Source organism: Mycteria americana, chromosome 24 (assembly GCF_035582795.1).
Source record: "Mycteria americana isolate JAX WOST 10 ecotype Jacksonville Zoo and Gardens chromosome 24, USCA_MyAme_1.0, whole genome shotgun sequence".
Lineage (NCBI taxonomy): Eukaryota > Metazoa > Chordata > Aves > Ciconiiformes > Ciconiidae > Mycteria > Mycteria americana.
In genome coordinates, this window is record NC_134388.1 from 5,792,849 (window position 1) to 5,810,726 (window position 17,878).

General features: G+C 64.3%; 1 protein-coding gene across 1 annotated transcript in view; it reads right to left on the reverse strand.

Annotated features, from left to right (window-relative positions):
* The window catches only part of EFNA2 (ephrin A2), a 48,988-nt gene extending 31,450 nt beyond the window's left edge, over positions 1–17,538 (reverse strand). The window contains exon 1 of the mRNA XM_075524205.1: positions 16,864–17,538. Within this exon, the coding sequence (XP_075380320.1) occupies positions 16,864–16,985 (122 nt within the window). The 5' untranslated portion in view covers positions 16,986–17,538. The remainder of the gene's footprint in view (positions 1–16,863) is intronic.
* Between the last annotated feature and the right edge of the window lie 340 nt (positions 17,539–17,878).

Below are 17,878 nucleotides of genomic sequence, written 5' to 3' on the forward strand. Positions count from 1 at the left end.
CAGCCGGTCCCTGCAGCCCCGCTCCCAGCCCAGCGGCCCCGGAGATGCTGGATGGGATCAGACCCGGGACGTGGGATTTGCTGGGGGCAGTTGCCCACAGCGCAGGTGGGGACAGGAGCCTCCGAGCGGGTCGAGCCCGCTGGGGAGGGGGGATGCGAGACGTGGCCGAGCAGGCTGGGCAGGGACGAGCGGCGTCACAGGGAGGTGACAGTGGCACAATCCCAACATACGAACCGCTTCCAGCAGGGAAAGCCTGGCAAAGGAGAAGGATCAGGCCCAGGAGGACCTGGGGAGCCGGGGTGCAGGGCTGCACCCCAAGCTCTGGGACGGCCCTGGTGGGACGGCCACCGCGGAGGGCACTGACCCCGGGGCCTCCGGCTCAGCCCCGCTCTCCTCCCGACGCCAGTGGCCTCCCAGTTCAGCACTGGGGAGACGATGCCTGCCAGGGACGGGGCCGCCCGGCTCCTGTGGAGACCGGTGACGTCCCCGGGTAGATTCGCTTTACAGGGTCATGGAGGAAGGTACCAGCGCGGAGATATTTAAGCGGCGTTTTACCATCGGAAAAAATTAGAGTCACAATATTAATTAATCCTCAAAGCACTTTACGAACATTAACTAATTAATCCTCCCAACCCCTCTGCAACGTGGGAAAGGTATCATTGTCCTCGTTTTACAGCTGCGGAAAATGAAGCGCGCAGAGGTGACGTGACTCACCCAAGGTCGCTGCGAGCCGGGCGAAGGTGGGACGGGGACCCCGAAATCTCCGCCGCGCACCCCGTGCCCCTTCCTCCCACCCCTGAGCAGGACAGGACCCGGCAGGGCTGGGCACTGTGCAGCACCCCGAAGTCCCCCCGCAGCCGGCGTGCATCCCGCCGCCCCCGGCCAGGTCCCAGCATCCCGGTCCCCACCCAGGGCAAGCAGCGAGTCGGAGGCGCAGGAGACGGGGCCGCGGCACAACGCACGAGCCGGGACCTGCCGCCTCCCCGCCGGCCCGCGCCCATCGCGGCGAGCAGAGCCCCCGGCACGTAGCCCCGGGGGAAAACCCGCCGGAGTCTGGGGCGGAGAGCTAAAATAGAAAATGCTGAGGGGTTTTATCGAAAGCACAAACGACCCTGCGCGGTTTAAAAGCGATTAGAGGCCCCGGCTGGGTTATCAACCGGTGTCTCAATCGCGCAGCATCGATCCAGATAATAGCTGGCAATTGTTCAGATACAATATCATAAAGTCACTTTAACTACAGCCATAAAGCTTCCCCCGCCTGCGGCACTGCCGGGCGCTCCCCGCGCCGCGCCGGGGCACGCGCCGCCCCGGGGGCTCTCTCAGGGCAGGGGGGGCGGATGGCAAAACCTCGTCCCCATCGAGTGCCGTAAGCACGTGCTCGGGGCCGAGCGCGGCAGAAGACGCTGCCGGGGCCGTCGCCAGCCCGTGGCTCCGTGCCGGGGCGCGAGGGAGCAGCCGTCCCCCGGCCACCGACCTTCGCGGGGACGAGGCCACCCAGCAGGGTTCCCAACGCCGCGGCATCCCCCGGGGATCGCCCCCCGCTTCCACTGCTCTCCCTTGCTGTGCTGGGAGCGGAGGGGACCGGGAGGGGACACCGAGACCCCCAGGCTCCCCTCGACACCCGTCCTGGGAACCGGCAGCGCACGGCAGCGGGGTTAGGGGAGCTCAAAGGCGGCCGCTGAGATTCGCCGTTTCAAGTTTTAATCCGTGGGATTTACGGTCGTTAGGAGAAAACGTGCGGCGACAGCCCCAGCCCCCCCGTACAGCGGCCGTGAACCCCCCGCTCCCTGTGTTTGCTCTCACCCCCAACAAAGACGGGGCTCCCCACCGCGCAGCACCGGGACCCAGCTCCTCTGCTCCCCACAGAACAGCGGGGTGCGGGGCTTCCCACCGCCAGCCCCCCAACACCAGGGTGTTTCTGTGCCCCCGGGGCAGCCACGGTCCCTGCCCGGCTCCACTTTCCAGCCGGAGGCCGGTGGGTTTTGGTCACCGGCAGCCCCCGGGGACGCCGCCGACAGCCCCTGCCCGCGCTGGAGAACGCCGCTTCCTCGCCCGCTGCTTCCCACTGCTTAATGAGCACAAAATATTTCCATGTTGCCAATTACTTGGTTCGTTTGTGCTGCCGCAGGCAGCGCTGGCGCAGGGAAAATCCCCCTGAAGCTGCCCCGGCCCCTGGGGAGCAGGGGGAGCCCCGGCAAGGTCCCCCCGGCCCTTCCCGGGCCGAGCATCCCCATCCTCGCCGCGCACCCCCAATGCACCCCTGGCCTCCTCGCCACCAGAGCCGCGTTCGTTAGCAGCCGGCTAACGGCTTTCCCACGTCCCCAGCGTGACACTGCTGCGGCGGGAAAGTGAGACCTTCCTGGGATCTAAACCAGCCTTCGAGGGACGCGGCAAAGCCCCAGGTTTGCACCGGCTGCAAGGCCCGGCTCTCCCCGGCGCGGGCTCCTCAAGCGTCCCCACGCCGAGTTACAAACGTCCTCGGGGGCCGGGGCCGCCGCCACCCCGGTGTGACGGAGCCCCGAAGGGCAGAGACCCCCGTTTCCAGCTGCCGGACCAGGCCGAGGTGTGAAAGCGAAGCGCAGTTAAACACGCCACGACGCCCTTTTTGCCCCTCGGAGGCTGGCGGGGCCGCTTGCCCCGGGGGTGCTGATGCTAGCCAAGCATCACAGCAGGATCCGGCCCCAGTACGGGGCAGGGAGACCAGGTCCAAGTCTGAAGCAGCGCAGAGAACCCGCCGGCACCTCGCGCGGCTTCGTCGCTTGGGAGCGACACCGGGAGCAGCCCAGCCAGGCTGCTGGACTTGCACCCGCCACGCCAGCTTCAGAAACCCCATTTTCAGCTTATCGGGGGGCTGAGCCCCCCCAGTTTCGCTCTGCTGATTTACACCAGCAGAAGATGGCTTGGGGTCCGACCCGCCACCGTGCCGGCATCGCGATCCCCTCCAGCACGGGGAAAAACCCGAGCGGCACCGCAGACGTGTGCCGGACCTCGCGCCATCCCGGCTGGGTCTGTCGCGCCCCGGGGACCGATCCCCCTCCTGTCGCAGCCCCGGCAGCGCCTCCCAGGCAGGATTTACCGCGGGCGAGACCTCTCCCCTCAACGAGATCGCTGCTGCAACACCATCATTATAAAAACATTAAACCAGGTCGGTCCCCAGGAACAGCGTTCCTCTCGCTGCAGCTACACCTGCGCCCATAAATCCTCCCTCTACGAGGCAGCCCGGGTGGGGTGATTTATAAGGTGAAACAAATATTACAACGTTTAAGGAAAAAAAAAAACCAAAAACCCATCCAGCTGGGCTCCCCTCCCGCCGGGGACGGGACTCCCGGTGTGAACCGGGGATGCTTGGTGACACCAGGTTTTTGCCCGCTCCTAGGGCGGCGAGGGACTCCTCGGCGAAGGGCTGCGTCCGCGCGACGCCAAAATGAAGTTGGGCTCCGGCGCTGTCAAACACGCTCGGCCGTGCGACGCACGCAGGGGCCAGCCGCAGCCCTGAGCCACCGCGTCCCCAGCACGGGGGAACCGCGTCCCCACCGGCACCCCAAACCAGCCCGGAAGGAGCCGGGGGCTGCGGCCCGTCCTCGTGCCCCGGGCTCTGCGGACACGGAGGAGAAGGCGCTTGGCAGCCGACGCCATCGGCACCGCTCGCTGCGGTCGCAGAGCTGCCAGGGGGACGCTCCGGCTCCCAGCCGAAATTCCCGGGTGGGGCCACGGAACAGGAGGACACGCTGTGCAGGAGGGTACAGCGCTGGGAGAGCGACGTCCTTCTCAATCTCTCCCTGCACTCTACAAATATTAATTGCTTAATTTAGCCTCTGGCAGCGATCCTCACCTTAACCGCAGAGAAACTGAGGCTGGCGGGGGGAAGCCATTTGTCTCCGTGTAACGAGCTGGAAACTGGATCCAGAACTCACGCCCCAGCTTGCTGTCTTAATGATGAGAGTATCCCTCCACCTCATCCAAAAGCTTTCTATTTTAAAAGACAACATTATGATTTATTATTATTAATCGGCTTTGAAACGTTTTCTGGAGTCCACGTTCCTGCTGCTGTACGCCCACGCCGGGCCCCGCCACCCCCCGCTGCCGCCCGGCCCCACCAGCGCTTCACATCCCGACGCCGGAGAGCGCTCGGGAAGGAGCCAAGGCAGAGAACCAACAACTGCGATGGCAGCGGGGACGAGGGCGGCCGGTCCAGCCGCAGAGGCGGCGGTTGGGTGACCGGCCCTCAGAGCCACCGACCGCGAGAACCGGCACGGACAGGGACCGCAGGCAGGGGAAGCCGGGAGCCCGGCCGTGGTCAGAGGCGAAGGCAATTCGCGGCGATGACCGTTAGGCACGACGCCACCTCCGCAGCACGCGCCCCGCTGCAGAGGGTGAGCCCCGTTCCCACCCCTCGTTTTAGCCTTTAATTCCACCGCAGCGCGGGAGCGACGCCGGGGCCGCGGTGCAAGGGGATCCCGGTGTTTCACGGGACTCGGCGCCCCGCGCGCCCGCCCGGCTCCAGCCGAACCGAGACCTGAGAACCTGAGGCAATCCAACGGAGACGGCATTGGATGGGGACCGGAGCCAAAAGCCATTTCTGTTCTGGACGGCGGTTTGTTGGAAACCAAACCAGGAGCACCGTTGTGACCGGCGTTTCCAGCTGGAGCTGGAGCAAGAATTGCCGTGTGCTGGTGCCGCACCCGACAGCGGCTGTACAACCGCAACACGGTGCCGGTGGCAGCGGGACAGCCCCCCCCAGCCCCGGGGATGCGGCACGGCACAGCCTGGCAGGGCCACGGCTCTGTCCCGAGTCCCGCAGTGCTGCCGGGGCCGGGGGGGGCCGGGGAGGCAGGCGGGCAGTGGGCAGGCAGCGAGCGGGCAGGCAGCGAGCGGGCAGGCAGCGAGCGGGCAGCGGGTCCTCCTGACCACCCTGCATGAAAGATCTGGGGAAACCCGAGGAGAGAGCTCGGAGGATTTCCGAGATGGACACCAAGCCCTGAAGCACAAGGCTGCCCCGGAGATAAGAACCTGGCAGGGCTCAGGATAACAGTAATTTCCCCAAATAAAGGATTTCGGAACCTACCCTGTCCTCATCGCTCTCCCTAACACCCCGGCACCCCCCATGGGGAGGGGACAGGGGACAGCCCCCACCCCACAACGGGGACCCCGGGAGCAGGGAGCTCAGCCACCGGCAGGAGAGCGGCCGGGCAGACGGACACCACGGGGAGAAGGAAACGCAGTCACAGGTTTTGTGCGGTTTCTTTTAAAGTGAAGGAAAATGGTGGAAGGGCACGAGAAAGAGGAGCTGGGATAAAAACCGAGGGAAGAAGCTGTGGGGAGAGGAGGCGATTCCCCTCTCCCTGCGCGGGACCCAGGGCACGCGGCCGCTCGAGGGACCCCGGGACGCTTCTGCCCCCAGCAGAAAGCCCAGCGGGGCGATTCCCCCCCCGCCCCCGCGGCTGGGCTGCTCCCCAAACACAGAGCCCCTCTCCCCTCCCACCAGCCCCGTGTCCCCAGGCTTTCCGGGGGGGGACGCAAATAAATCCAGGCCGATCCACGGGAGACGCCCGCCCGAAAGGCGGCAGGCCCCATCTTAGGCGACCCCGGGAGGGCGGCGAGGGGCCGACCGCAGCCCCCGGAGAGGCTGCGTCGGGATTTGGTTCCCCAACGCTCAGCACCCAGCTGGGTCCGGGACTGCTCAACCACCCGGCTCCGAGTTTTCCAGCAGCACAAAAGGAAATTTCGGTGAACGCCCAAGTACCCAGAGGGAGATCCTAGGGAAACCCTTCGGGAGAGCATCTTCTCTGGCGGCATCTCTCCCACCTCCGGCCCCGCTCGGCAGCACCGCGGCCGTGCCGAGAATTGGTCTGAAATCTGTGAGAAGCCCCTTCCCGAGGGCCAGCGCGCTGGCGCGGGCACGGGCAGCTCCGGCGCTGGGTCTGGCAAATTGTCTTGGTAAAAATAAAACAAAATTTGCAGAAGAAATGCAAGAGTAAGCGTCGGTTAGCAAAGCACTGGAGAACGTTTGCGTGATGGGAAGCAAGGGAATTCAGGCTGGAAGGCCCAAATATAGGAAAAAGCTGATATTCCTGGTGTGAAGGGAGAGGCTGATAAAGGTTCCCTTCGATTTCAGGGCAAGGGAAAGATAACAATTATTTGGCAAACCTTTACGTATCCTTTTAAAAACCCTACCGTTTCAAAATAACACTGAAATAAAAGCGCCCATCCCCGAACCGGGGTCGTTCCACCGCGCGAAGCCCCGGATGCACCCAGCACGGCCGGGGGGGACGGACAGACGGACACGGCCCAGCCGCCCGCGCCGCCCACCTGACCCTCCGCCGAGGCGCGGGACGGGGCAGACGCGCCGCAGCGTCGCTCCCGCGTCCTAAAGCCCTTCGGGGCCGGACCAGCGTCCGCCAGCACGGGTAGCCGGCCCCCCGCCCGCCCCTCGCCCCCAGCCCCGCCGTCCCGGGGGGCTCTGCCCCGCGTTTTTCCACTCAATTTCCTTCCTGAGTCGGCAGGAGATAAATCCCTCTGCCGAGGCAGGCGGCCGGAACGGCAAAGCCGGCAGTGCCAAGTTTAATAAGCAACCCTGATCGAGAAACCAGGTAATAATTGGGATTATCGAGCTGGCTGGGAAAGAGCTTCCCCGGCTCCCGACGGCCCCCGGCAGCCACTGGGGCTGCTCCCCGCACGGGGCGGCCAGGACACCCGCGGGGCCGCCAGCCGGACTGGGACACTGCCAGGGAGCAGCGTCAGCTAATTTGTAATTAAAAAATAAAAAAAAAAAGGCAAAACAATAAACCCCTTTTTGGGCGCACCGTGCACGGCCGGTACCTGCAGCACAAGAGACCCGGCCACCGCCCTCACCCCGCGTCCCCCGGGACGGCCCAGGGACCCCAGCTCCCTGCCCACCTCCGCAAGAGCATCCCCGCACCCTGGCTCGGGGAGCGACGGTGCCGCCGCCGCCGCCCCAGCACCCACGGCTGCAGAAAGCTCAGCCACCGAAATAATCCCGTCGCGGCTGGATTTTGTGCGGGGCGCGAGGTCCAGGGGCTTTTTTTCTCAGTGGAAATGGGATTGGATAAAGGAAGAATTGGGATTTTTCGAGCTGTTTACAGGGTCAGGCTTGGCTGATTTTATTTTACTGCAAATATAAATAGGGCTTTTTAAAAATAAAAAAAAAAATAAAAAAAATGAAGCCAGTCTAAATAAAAACCCACTAGAAGACACAGTAAGAAATCCTGCTGGAGGACAGGCAGAAATATCCGTAGCTGGGCTGAGTGCTCAGAAATATTTGTATTTGCTGTCTAAACACTTTATCTGTTTCCTAGCACATGGGAGAGTTTTGCTCTCCGTGTAATGTTAAAGAAAAAATAAACCGATACAAATAATTTCTCCTCTTCTGCAGAAAAAAATCCTACAAAACTTGGTTGCAGACGCACCAGGGGAAACGGCAAATATTTCCACTGAAATTAGGCTGAACGCCACGCTAATCAAATAGATGGAGGAGACAATTCAGATGCATCGGGAGGAGGAACAGGCTGGGGGACCTGACGGGTCTTTCCTATCTCCAGTCGTTACAAACCCCCTTTGCAATTTATTCGCCTTTTTGCCAAAGCCGGCGGCCCCGGGGAACGGAGCCAGGGGAGATTTACGTTTTGTACAAAAGATCCGAAATACAAAGTTTAATTCTTGGGGGGATTTCAGGGTTGCGTGGGGAAGGAGCTTAAATAAAACCACGTTCCTGTATTCAAATAAAAAGTATCGAGTGATGGTTTTAAACTCCGCGGATCCCGGTAATGCTTCTGCAGCGCGCGGTGGGAATACCGGCGGTGTCTGCGCGGATGCCTGCAGACTCGCTGCCGCGTCTCGGGGGACCGGCGGCACCGGGTCCAGCGCCAGGCTGGCGTTTGGCGGCGCTTGCACCGACGGATGCGAGCGTGCGGAGGTCACGGCTGCAGGAAAAAAACGGAAAACCCCACAAATGCAAAGCAAGGCCGGGGGGGGGGAGGAAATGCCAAGAAAAGCAGAAAATTGGCAGGTCAGGAAGAGCTCACGTGCCGAGGGAGCGCGCGGCTGCGTCCCGTGGGATCGCACCACGGCTGCCCCGCTGGCACAGCCCCACTGGGACGTGGCTCGGCTCCGCGGCCGTCCCTCGCCCAGCGGCGGCATGGCTCGCTGCTCCTCTGCTCTCGCAGCCGGGTCTTGGAAAGCAAATGGGGGAAGAGGGGAAAAATTTAAAAGGAGGAGGAAGGGAAAAAAAAAAAAAAAAAGTCTTAATCCGCATTTCTGTCTGCATCCCTCTCCCTCCATTAACGACCCGGAGGAAAACGTCAAATGGATCCGAGCAGGGCTCGGAAGCGGGAGCGCGGGTCTCGCTGGCCCCAGCGCTGATTGGCTTCACCGGAGGCCGCGAGACGTCGATAGCCATGCTTTGTGGCATTTAAATCACTGCCAGGGATCGATACGGCAGAGCGCCGCGGGCCCCCACCACCACCACCAGCCTCACTGGGCGGGCGAGCCATGGGCAAGCCGGGGGCACCGGGGATCCCCGGCCTCACCCCGAACCCGCTCTGCCCCGGGACCCCCACATCCAGTGCCGGCCGCCCAGCCCGCTCCTGCCCCAGGCTGCTCCCCACCAAGGCACCACGGGGGTGAGACCCACTGGTCTCCCCTGCCACCCGCAAAGCCAGCCCCTCTGCCCGGGGCCGGACCGAGCCCCGGCTGGCAGCCCGGGGGGGACGTCCCCAAAGCTGCCACCAGCCCCGGCCGGGGCTCACGTCCAGCATCCCGCGCGCCTCTGCACTTCCATCGGCTCAGACGGGCTCACTCCCCTCTTCGGGGGCTGCGAGCGCTGCGGGGTCAGGCCCCTCGCTCCCCAAGGGCACAAGGGAAGGGGAAGTCGTTCCCCGTCTTCGTTATTATTCTAGGGAGTAGATTTTCCTCCTTTGTTTTATTTTTCCCCACTGTTGTTGCTTTGACCGCCTCGTCCCCCTCTGAAGTTTGGGATCCTCCCACCCACCCGCGCCCCCGGCGCGGGGGGACAAAGCCCAGCTTCAATCAGAGCGGGGCGGCTGGGCAGGGCGGAGGCGGGTGCTGCGCCAATCCCTTTGGAGAAGGATCCTTTTTTTCCCCCCATCACGTCTGCGGCGTCGCCATCCGGCACACGGAGGAGCCGCATGAGCCGCCGCAGCCTCGTGCCCACGGTGTCGCTCCGGCCCGAGGGATGCACACGATTCCGGAGGCAGAGCCGGGATCCCGGCAAGCAGAGCCCAAACTTCTGCTCCTCACCCCGGGGGGGGCGAGGACCCTCCGTCCACACCGCCCAGCCCCTTCCACCTTCCAGCCAAAGCTCTTGAACCCCGTTGGGGCAAGGGCTCGCGCCAGCCGCTCGCCAAGGGCCGGGATAAGGTCAGGAGGAGACGGGCAAAGCGGAGCAGGATTTGCCCCGCCAAGGGCGCACACGCGCGCGGGATGAGCCCAGAGGAACCCTGGTTTACGTACCCACGGCCAAAAGGAAAGACGCGCCCCAAGGGTTACACACCTCCCCGCAGACAGGGCCGGTGGAGAGGTGTCACACCGGAGGGGACGTTGGCACCACGCTCCCGGCCTCCGTGCCGATCACCAGCACGGCCCCGTGCCGGGCCCACCTTGGCAAACCCCGCGGGGCGGTCGTTTCTCCTCGCGGTTGCAGGTTTGAGGGTCAATAGGGGACTTTCTGCAAAGCCCCGGCCACCCTTTGGGACGAAGCCCCAGCCGGCAGCTCCGCTGCCGCCAGCCAAGGAAGCCCCGGTTTCCCACCGTCGGTGCCGCAGAGCCAAACCCAACCGCTGCCCCGGGAGGGTCCGGTGACCCCACTGCCCCGCCGCCCGCTCCTTCCCCAGCACCCCGCCAGGCAGCCTGCCTTCGCCCGCCTGCGAAGCAGCCCACCGCTCTTGCTTGGCTTTTGAGTAAGGAGCATCATTAAGAGGTAATTAGCTCTCGAACAATGGGAAGCTGTTTAGCAACCCAGCCACAGCAGCATCAACAAGCAAAGGGGGAGAGGAGGGAGGAGAAATAAATAAATAACAACACTCCGACCGCCCAGGAGCCAGCCGGGACTCTGCAGGGCCGCAGCACCCTGCCCAGCCGGCGGCACGGCGGGGCACGGCACGGCACGGCACGACGCTAGCCGAACGGGCTCCTTCCCGGCCGCCCTGCTCTCACAGCCTCGTCCCTTCCCAGCTTTCCTGCCGGGGGCAAAACAGCCCCGGTGCACCGCACGGGCCGGAGAAACCCAAATGGCCCCGCGGGCGCTGGCACCCCGACACGGCCCCCACCCAGCCCAACGGGGCGGTGGGGACGGCAATGGGGACGGCTGGGGGCGAAGGGCTTGCCGGGCTCCTGGCAAGAGTCTGCACCCACACAAACACCCCCTAAGGCCAGTGAAACGCAAGCCCTGTTTTCGGGGTGTCCCTGGCTTCAGAGACGCCTCCTGAATTCGTTTGGCAAAGACCAAAGCGTCAGCGGCGGCCGCCGGCTCACACCGGCGCTTCCCAGGCTTCAGACCCGCTCGCCGCAGCGGCTCAGACCGCGGAAGCTCGGACCCCGGCATCGGCACTGCTGGAAGCGCCGCTTACCCGTATGCTCCCAGAGGCAAAAACGGGGTCGGGTTTGGTTTCGTAATGACGCTTAAAGCACAGGAAAATGGCCGGACTTTGGGCCGGAGCGCATCGGGCTCAGACGGGTCACGGCAGCAGGGGAAAAAAAAAAAAAAGGTAAAGTCCTCTTAGGGGCTGAAGGTAACAACGCCAAGATCCGCTTGCCTTCCGTAAATCCCATTAAACCCAACGAAGCAGGGCAAGATCTCTGCCCCGACTGGGGAAAAACACCTAGGATAAAAATGAAGCCTCTAAAACCGTGATTAATATCTAACACAAAAGAACCAAAATTTTCACCATCAGGAACGAGCAGCTATTTAAAGAACAATTGCTGCAATTTTACAGACAACCCGACAGATGAACCTCGTCAGATGGATGCAGGTAGAGGCACAGATAGCCACAGCCACCGGCACGTGGGACATACGTGCGTACGCAGCGAGACAGACAGACAGCCGGGCGAGATCCGACCTGGATGCCAAGATCTGTGTTTACAGGCACGTAAACACAAACCTACTTATATCCCTCGGCCCGCGGGGAGGTATTAGGTGTGGACGTAACACCGGGAAGGTCACGGGCACGCGCCCCTTCCCACGCGCCGAGCTGGGCTGGGCGGGCGCAGGTGTGTCTGGGCATCCGTGTGGCCCACGCGCGCGGGTAAAGCGGATGGATGTGCGTATATACGCAGGCACACGCACGCATCGGTATGAGAAAGAGTACTTTTAAAGCTTTCCAGTGCTAAGTGAAGGCACCGCGCTCACCCTCTGCACCGTTCTCACTTCCCATCCTCTTTGTGTCTCCCCACCCCGGGACGCCGCGGGGGCCGGGGAGCGGCCGACCCGCCGGCAGCACCGCGCACCCCCAGCCCGTCCTCGCATTAGGATGCGGCGCATGGCCGGCATTTGGATACCAAATGTGCGACCAGCAGGGAATGTAATTGCGGTCCCTCGAAAGGGACAGGCGGAGAGACAAGAGACGGGCAGAGAGAGAAAATCTTGTCAGGGATGCTGGACCTGTTTGTATCTGCTCTCCGTTAATCGCGCTCGCCGCAGACCTGGGCTGGTAAAGAATAGCTAACACGGCTTAACGGGCTGGAAAAGAGGGGTGGGAAGGGCTGCAAACGCTCTCGGCACAAAAGGAAAACGAAACAGATGAAAACTAAAAGAGCAGTAATTGCTCCAGGATGCAGGACGTGGCCAAGCGCCGGCACCCCCAAGCACCCCGGCACCGCTCCTGGCACCCCAAGCCCAGCGTGCCCGGTGAGGGGACTCGGCTCGCCCGCGATACGGGAACCACCCCAGCGCCAGAGTTAAAATTCACATTAAAACCGCTCCGAGGGGGGAACGGAGCACGGGTCTTGCAGAGGCTGGTGCAGATCCCGGTGCGATGCCCACGGCAGCGGGGAGGGCGGGCGGTCACGCAGGGTTGGGACCCGACCCCGAAGGTCCTGGCCCAGGCAGCCCCGGACGGAGAGGGGGCGCAGGGGTTTCGGGAACCAGCCCCATGGCAGAGCTGGCACCAAACCCACCCCAGCACGGAGGCGTGGGTGGGCACGTCCAGCGCCACGCACGCTCCCCCGGAGCCGAGCCCTCCCGCTCAGCCACCCCCCTCCAGCACCAAATTCCCCTGGAAAAAACAAACGTTGAGTCTTTTTCGCTCCCTCGAAGGAGAGCCGGCACACGTGGGCTGCCATCGTCCTGCCCGCAACCCCTCGTGACCCACAGGCGGGCAAGTTTGCTCGGGCTCGGGCAGTTAATGGGGCACGGCCCCAGCCCCGGCTGCTCGGGGCTTCGCCACGGCTCTCCTCGCCCCGGCTGCCGTGCGCCGAGCCCTCGGACAAAGCACCAGGCAGCCAGCACCGGTGGGCGCCGGGGCTGCGGCTCCGGGAGACGGCAACGCAGGAGAAAAGGGGCACAAAAGCCGATGGGCCGGGGAGCACGATCCAGACCCCCCCCAAGACGTGCCCCCTTCTCCCCAACTCCACCATCCCTGCGGCACGGACCCTCACCCTCTCCCGAAGGACAAAAGGACCCCCCCAAAAGTCCTGCGCTGCCGTCACCGCTGTCCCTGAGCATCACCCGGGCTCCCACCAGCCGCGGTAAATCCCCCTGCTAGAAACCATTTCTCCGGCTTCCCGATCCTGGGATTGGGGAGTGCAGAGGAGCAGAACAGAAATCCCAGCTGTGCTCACAAAACCAAAAAAATAATAAAAAAAAAAAGCAGAAAATAAGCCTTCCAAGGCAAAGAAATGACTTCACAGTTAAATATAGGCCACGGGTAAAATCTAGACCATTTACAGCATTTGTATCTGTACTGTAAACAGAGAGGGGAAAATACCGAATACTTTGCACATTCCCCTCTCTGTAGATACAGAAGCGCACGGCAGCGTATGCGGGAACGGCACTTGGCTGCAGGAACGCTGTCATCCTGGAATTACTATAACCTGCCCGTTACGTAGCTGGAGGTAGAGCGGGGAACGAAAACCAATCTTAAACCCTCCGTCCTTCCGTGGCCTTCGAGAGGTTTCCAGTCGCAGCCCTGAGGCCGCGGGTCAGCGGGCCCCGGGATCGGGGACCCTCCGAGGACAGGCGGCCTCCTCCCGCAGACCTTGTCCCCCCGTAGCGTGGAGGTTTCCCAGGCCCCCGATTCTTCGCCGGGTGACGCACCGTAGCGCAGCCGAGACGTTCATCCTAAATCCTGCTGCGGGGCTGGGGTTGCGTGAGCGAGGGGGGCCGAAGCCGCAGACCCCGACCCGCCCGGGCGATGCCGTCCCACCGGCACGTGCTCCGGGACGCCCGGCTCGCCCCGCTGCACCTCTGCTCGGGTCCCAAGGCTGCAAATTCGCCCAAGAACCCTACGGGCGAGCGGCTCCCGCGCCACCGGCCGCGCCGGCTGGAAAACCCGGAGTGACCAGGCGGCCCCCCAAGACCCCACGGAGGGAAGAGCCCTGCCCCGGCCGGACCCCGGCCCGCCACGCCGGACCCAGCAGGAGCCCTGCCGAGCTCCTGTGCCCTACGGACCCGTCCGCAGGGGCATCGCCCCGCACACGCAGCGCCTGCACCCACAACCGGCCCCGGCCCTGCGGCTGCCCGGGCACGGCCAACGCATCCCACCCCGGGGAGGTAAAGCAGCGTTAGCGCGTCCGTACGTGCCACAGAGCAAAAATCCACCGTTATACGTGGCACCGAAACGGCGCAGTATTACATAAAGATACGTTCTTCCTCCTTCGGCTATTTCCAGGACAAGCCAGGAGTTACATCCAGCAAAACCCATGCAACCTTTTCCAAATGCCTGCTTACAAAATCCTTTAAAAAAAAAAAACCAAACCAACCCGTAAATCCACAGCGAGTGGCTAAATATCTCCACAGAACAGGCAAATTGCAGCATCCCGAGGTACCACTTATTTTTAATTTAGACCCAATTATGAAATATAGAATTATTCTAATCTGGGCAAATCATATTGACCGTGAGATTTATTACTGTCTTTTATAAAATATAGATTGCAATATAAACCCGAAGAAAAATATTTATCGCCAGGTCAGGTCTGTGGGTTCAAACAAGCACCAGGCATTTTAACGTGGGGGTTCCCCCCCCCCCCCTTTTTTTTTCCAATCCCTTTTGATTTCCCCCTTATTAAATGAGATGGTAGGTGGAAATAAAGAAGGAAAACAAGGGACCGGAAAAAGCATATATACGTTGTTCTTCATTTTTAAGGATGAGATAGTCTTCTAGGAACTCCAGAGACAGACAAAATAAAAAAACCCACTGGGTTCGAAAAGGAAAATAAGCAGAAAACTCAACGGCAATTTCTGTATTTGCAACATCTAACGAATTGCCTTGAATTCCGAGACCTGAACATGCACGCAGGGAGCGCATGGGCCGACTGCGACACGGGGTGCTCCCACATGGGGGAAATTTGGGTCACATCCCGGAGCCAGGCGCTGCGGACGTGCCTGCTAAAACCCACCAGCCATTGTCTGCTCTTCCCTCCTAGCCCTTCGCTCTTCCTTTGCCCTATTTTATTTTCCCCCTCGAAAATATTTTCCCTGCCAATGTCAGATTGAAAATATATATACACACACAATAATAAACCACCACCTATTTTTGAGGATAAATTCCCCGCCGCCTTCTCCATGGCGCCCGTCCCGGCGCGTACAAGCGGGCGATGGGGACGCGGGCAGCTCGCGGGGCTGAGCCGAAGCCACCGCCGACGCCAGGTCCCACGCCAGCGCCCGGGACGCCCGTCACCCAGGGACCAGGGGCCACTTTTGGCTATGACCAGCGCCGTAGCAACCCTCGGGTGCTAAATCTCAGCCGTGGCCCCGACCGCTCAGCGATGCCGCCCTCCTCTCCAGCGGCCGGGATGCCGGAGTTTGACCAGGGAGACCCTCACACATGTTCGGCATTTGGGAGAACAAAAGAAAAGAGCCCAAAGTGTGGGAGCTGGGGAGGACCAGGAACTGTAACCAAAAACTTTGCAATGGGCAAAAAAAAACCAACAAAAAAAAATCCCTGCCTCTTACAATCCCCCACAAAAATGTGAGGGAGATAATAAAATCCATATGCACCGCAGGCGGCCCGCGGCGAAGGCACCGCCGCGCACAAAGGGACGGGCTCGCCCCAATTTCGGGGCGGTGCGAGGGTGCGAGGCCGGGGGCGACGGTGCCCAACCGGTCCCCCCGAGGGGACGCGTGGTGGACGGACGGACGCCGATGCTCACGAGGGTCCTCGGCCCAACGCGCGTCCCACCGGCTCCGGGTGCCTGCGGCCACCCGCCGAAACGCAGCCGGGAACTTTAATAAACTGTGATGTGTCACCAGGACGCTGCCAGGACGCGGCCGGGAGAGGAGAAGGTGCCACCGAGGGTCCCCTCCCGGCTCTCCCACTGCAAGAGGGGAAAAGCCTCCCAGCCGGAGCAGCCGCCTCGCCGGCAGCCCCGGCTCCCGCCTGCTCTGCCGCAGCCAGGGCCCCTCGCCCCGCCGGGGGACAAAGAAACACCCGTTCCACCCCCAGAACGGAAGAGCCCAAACCCGAAGGCAGCGGGCGCAGCGGCACCCGCCGCAGAAGCGAACCGAGCATCGCCACGCAACCCCCCGCCTGGCTTGGCAGGGGACGCCGCCGGGGCCAGTTTAACTTTGATTAATCGGGGGAAAAAATACGGGTTTGGGGGCAGGTTTTTTTTCTTTTTTTTTTTGTCTTTTACGAGAGTCACCACGACGCGGCCCGCTCTAAACCCTGCGGTTGGCATCCGAGGGGAAGAAGGGCGCGGGGGGCCCGGGGGGTCCCAGCCACCTGAGCCAGCAGCAGGATTCCTCCTCGCTTCCAACTCCGCAACAGTTTTTTGGTTCCTCAAAATTGTGAACAAAGAAATACAAGAGAAATGAAACTTTCACCGGGAAAAAAACCGTGCCTGCCTGGGGGAGGGGGGAGAGAAAAAAAAATCTAAATTCGAAGACAGACCAGGGAAACTAAACCAACTCCGCAGGGGTTTCGCTTCCAAGAGGAACACACGAGGGGCGGCAGCGGGGCCGGGCTGCCCCGAGCTCCCGGCCACCGGTGGCTTCGCCGGGTGCCGCCGGGCCGCCCCGGCCCCGCACCCCAGCCCGTTTCACCGTTTCACCCCCAAAGCGTTATCGCCCGCCCGCCCGGGGCCGCTCCCGGACGCCTTTTGCCGTATTTCGGGGGTTTTTGGCAGGACCTTCGCCGAGCCGCCCCCGGGAGAGGGACCGGGGGGGGGGGGACGGGGGGGGACGCGGGACCGGCGGGGAGGAGAAACTTGAACTTCCCCGAAGTTGGGCGCGGAGGGGCTGGGGGGGCCGAGCCGCAGCCCCGCGGCACCGCTCCCCCCCCGCCCCGAGCACCGGCAGCCGCCGCCGCCGCCCCCCGGGAAGGCGACCCGCCGGCGGGCGATGCTGCCGGGGCTGCCGCAGCCCCCGGGGACGGGTCCCCCCGGAGCCTGGGGAGAACTTTGGGGGAGGGGGGGGGGAACCGGAGGAGGCGGCCCCGGCTGAGAGGCACCAGCGGGGACCCGGGCCGAGCCCCCGGGGCCGCCCAGACCGTTACCGGAGCAAACCGGGGGGGGGGGGGGGGGGGGGCTGGAGCGGGACCCGATCCGCAACGGGCGGCGGCCGCCTGTCACCGACCGGGCGGGGGGCTGCGGGCTCGCCGGGGGGGAAGGGGGGGGGGGATAACGACTCAAACTTGGGCGTCGCTGCCCGGCCCCCGCCGCCCCCGGCCTCACCTGGGGTTGCTCCGGTTCCAGTAGACGGCGTACCGATCCGAGATAACTTTCCCGGTCTCGTCGGTCCAGACGCAGACACCGACGAGCGCGGCGAGCAGCGCGGCCGCCTCCCAGCGCACCATGGTCCCGGGCAGCGACGGGCGCGGCTCCGGCCGCTTCAGGGGGCGGCGGGGCGGCGGCGGCCGGCGGAGCCCAGGGGCCGGCCGGGGGCGGCGGGGGGGCGGCGGGCGGCGGCGGGCGGGCGGCCAGCCCTCACCATCGCCCGCGGCCCCGGGCGCCGTCAGCGGGGAAAGTTGGGGGCGGCCGCGGTGCGGCGGCGCCGGGGCAGCCGCATCCCGCGCCCGGGCGAGCGGCGGCGGCGGCGGGGACCGGCGGGCCCCCCCGGGCCTCGCCCCGGCACCGGGAACCTTCCCCCCCCCCCGCCGAACTTCGGCCAAGTTCCTCCGAGCCCCGCGCCGCCGCCCGGTACCGAGCCCCGGTGCTCGTCCCCGCTACCTGCGGGACGGTGACGGGCCCAGCCCCCAGGTCCCCGTCCCCCCCCGCGCGGGCTCCTCCGCTCCGGGGACACCGGAGAGACAAAGGCCGGGCCGGGGAGGCCGCCGCTCCCTCAGTGCCGCCGCGCCATGCTGCGCCCGCCGCCCGCGCCCCCCGCCCGCCCCGCGCGGCTCCGCCCCGCCCCGCCCCGCCCCGCGCGGGGCCCGCGCCGCCGCCGCCTCTGACACATTGTTGCCACCGGCGGCCGCCGCGCGCGCCCGGCCCGGCCCCAGGGCGGGGCCCCGCGCGCCGCCTCGGTCCGAGCCGCCGCCGCCGCGGCCCCACCTCTGCGGGGGGGGGGGGGAACGGGCACGGGGGGGGGGGGGAGGGCCTCTGCAACGGGGGGCCGCAGTGCGGGTTCGGGGGGGGCTCTGCAACGGGGGGGGGGGGGTCGCACCGGCAGGACCGGGGGGGGGGGCTCTGCAACGGGGGGACGCACCGGCAGGGCTGGGGGGGGCTCTGCAACGGGGGGGGTCACACC